Source organism: Chiloscyllium punctatum, chromosome 14, assembly GCF_047496795.1.
Source record: "Chiloscyllium punctatum isolate Juve2018m chromosome 14, sChiPun1.3, whole genome shotgun sequence".
NCBI lineage: Eukaryota > Metazoa > Chordata > Chondrichthyes > Orectolobiformes > Hemiscylliidae > Chiloscyllium > Chiloscyllium punctatum.
The window spans coordinates 19,497,871-19,500,645 of record NC_092752.1 but is presented as its reverse complement, the minus strand read 5'-3'; the positions used below and the strand labels follow the sequence as shown (position 1 = coordinate 19,500,645).

The following is a 2,775-nucleotide window of genomic DNA, read 5'->3' as shown; positions in this document are numbered from 1 at the left end:
TAGAGCTATGAAAGTCTGGAAGAGATTTTGTGGAGTTGCATAAAATCATGAAAACTTTAAAACACTCGAGGGCATAGATTTAATACAATTGGCAAAAAAAAATGACAGACAACATGAAGAAAAGTCTTTTTCTGTTGTTGTTGTTTAAAGTCCCCATTGTGCTAAGACTTTATATTTTCCCACCGGGAAAGCACCCAGTGGCTAGTGAAACATTAACAAGCAAAGCCTGGGGAAAAGTCTTGGTATGTAAAAAGTGGTTAGGATTTTGGAAAGTAGTTAATAAGTGGTGAGCACAAATTTAACATTTTTTTTTCCAAAGGGAATTCGATAAATAATTGAAATAAGGAACATTACAGAGATACGGAGTGACAGAGTGGGGAAGTGGGTTTTACTGTACTGCCTCTTCGAAGGGCCAGCAGACAAAGGGCTTGCTTTTGGGCTGCATTTGTCTATGGTTCCCAGAGAATCATACGTCATGACAGTGTTATGGAAGAAAGGAACATTTGTCTATGGTTCCTAAAGCTTCATGTGACACAGTTATGAAATAGAGGAACATGTACTCTCGTGTATATTTGAGATGGAATCTAGGCCAGCTTGTTGGGTACAAATGTTGGAAGGGTAAATCGCCGTGGTATTTAGTATCCTACCTTCCTGAAGATGATTCACTGTTAGATACACATGGAGAAGATGTGAGTTTGTGTGGGTGTTGGAGGGTGAGGGAAAAGAGAGGTATTACCCAGGATTGTAAAGGGTGAGGCGTCTTGTCATTCCATCTGAAGGGATTTACAATCAGAAACATAACGGTTCCTGACCAGCCCAGTGTACAACTCTGCCACAAGCGGCTCGTGTTGAGGTCTGGTTGGGAACATATCCCAGAGTTTGATCAATTGCAACCTGATCCTTATTTCTATCTGCCGGGGAGGGCACTTCATCCAGACTGACGTCGGCTGGAGTTCTTTCCAAACCCTGGAAAGTAGGGGGTAAGAAGCCGCTTTCCTAACTTGGAGCAGGTTCAGAACTAGGAGTTCAGCTCCCTGCAGTTAATAAGCAGGGAGGCGCAGTCAAGGGGGAAACTTCCAGTTCATACAAACCCGGGCGGCTGTGAAAAGGGCCAGTTATGGATTTCTTACGGAAAATCGTTCTCCTCTCCACGCTCCTTATCATCGCCGATTGCGCCCCGCCAACATGCTACTCCGCTGTTTTGAGACAAAGTGAACGAATCACGGAGTTAATGGGAAGATTAGATAGCTTCTCAGTCACGGTAAACCACAAACCAAGCTGGCTTTTCCTCACCTTTCTTTGTGTAGTGCTTATTCTAACTCAGTAAATACCTTTCTTTCACAGAAACGCTGCCTTGCTAACCTCCCGAAGCTCTACATTAATGTGCACGTAAGTACTTGGCACTTGAAGGGAGCTGATAATTCGGGGTGTAGTTATTGTGTGCAACTGGAATATTGATCACCTGTGTTCGCGTTTCAGAACTCTTGTGTGATGACCAAACTTCGCGACCACCTCTATTCTTTGGACAATCTCCTTACTCCCCAGTGTAAGGAGCTCAAGAGAATTGCACTTCTGAAACTACGCATCAAGCGCTTCTACAACCTGATCAGTCGATTCTGCTACCGGGTAATGCACACATTATTGCTGTCGAGTTCACTTACAAAGGGCAACGACCAAAGATAAGGACTGTAGGTTGTAGCTTGTATTTCTAGACTGAACCACCCTCCACAGAACAAATCCACATCCCTGTAGTTTTCCCCCTTTCAATTATTTATCGAATTCCTTCTTAAAGCACAAACCCTCCTGTTTTAATGTGTTTCTAGTTCCCTCGTAATAAAAACGGGAAGAACTGCGGATGCTGTAAATCAGAACCAAGAAACAGAAGTTGCTGGGAAAGCTCAGCAAGGGTCTGGTAGCATCTGTGCAGAGAAATCAAAGCCATCATATGCTGCCAAGAGCTGCTGAGCTTTTCCAGCAACTTCTGTTTTGTGTTTGTTGTAGTTCCCTCGTGTTGGACGCGCCGGTACTGTGCAATATTCACTTCAGTGTCACCTATTGTTCAATCACAGGACCTTGTGTTCTTCACTGACGACTGCGCCGATCTGGAACGTCCACCTCCTCCAGATCCCCAGGAAGACCTCTCCCAGTGAAAACGTTGGCTTTTCAGCGACCGAGTGGATTTACATTGGACCACCGGCGTCATCCGAGAACATAAGGGTTACTTACTTCAATCAAAAGGGCATGCTTTCAGTCTGTGTGTGTGTGTGTAGCAGGAATGCGTGTTTCTTACCCAACAATAAATTGCTGTTTCACTCAATGGGCGAATGCGTTCCTTTATGCGAGGCAGGGGATTGGGCGCCTGAGAGTAATCTTTCCTACACTGGACATTCTACTGTGCTGCAATTTAGCAAAAACTGAAATAAACGAGATTAGCAAGATATTGCTAGTGTTTGCACTCGTATTTACAGTCCAAGCACTACTTTGCTGCTTTTGGTCATTTATATAAATGGATTGGACATGAATAATGGTGGTATGGTTCGTAAGTTTGCAGATGACACCAAAATTGGAGGTGTAGTAGACAGCGAAGAAGGTTATCTGAGTACAACTGGACCTTGATCAGATGGGCCAGAGGAGTGGCAGGTGGAGTTTAATTTATATAAATGCGTTTTGGTAAGGCAAATCAGGGCAGGACTTTCAAGAAATCTTGAATATGGAGTCACAGGGTAGTGAAGAAGGCATTTGGTATGCTTGCCGCAAGTCAAATGGATCTCTAGG

At 44.0% G+C, this 2,775-nt stretch overlaps 1 protein-coding gene across 2 annotated transcripts; it reads left to right on the top strand.

Annotated features, from left to right (window-relative positions):
* The first annotated feature begins 539 nt into the window (after positions 1–539).
* cytl1 (cytokine like 1) lies at positions 540–2,317 on the top strand. 2 transcript variants are annotated; one of them, XM_072583675.1, is made up of 4 exons: positions 540–689; positions 1,345–1,389; positions 1,480–1,626; positions 2,070–2,317. In XM_072583675.1, the coding sequence occupies exons 1-4, from the start codon at positions 555–557 to the stop codon at positions 2,148–2,150; spliced, it is 408 nt and encodes a 135-aa protein (XP_072439776.1). In that variant the 5' UTR covers positions 540–554; the 3' UTR covers positions 2,151–2,317. The 2 variants fall into 2 exon arrangements, with proteins under 2 accessions (XP_072439776.1, XP_072439774.1); XM_072583673.1 differs by lacking the exon at positions 540–689 and adding an exon at positions 987–1,261.
* The last annotated feature ends 458 nt before the right edge of the window (positions 2,318–2,775 follow it).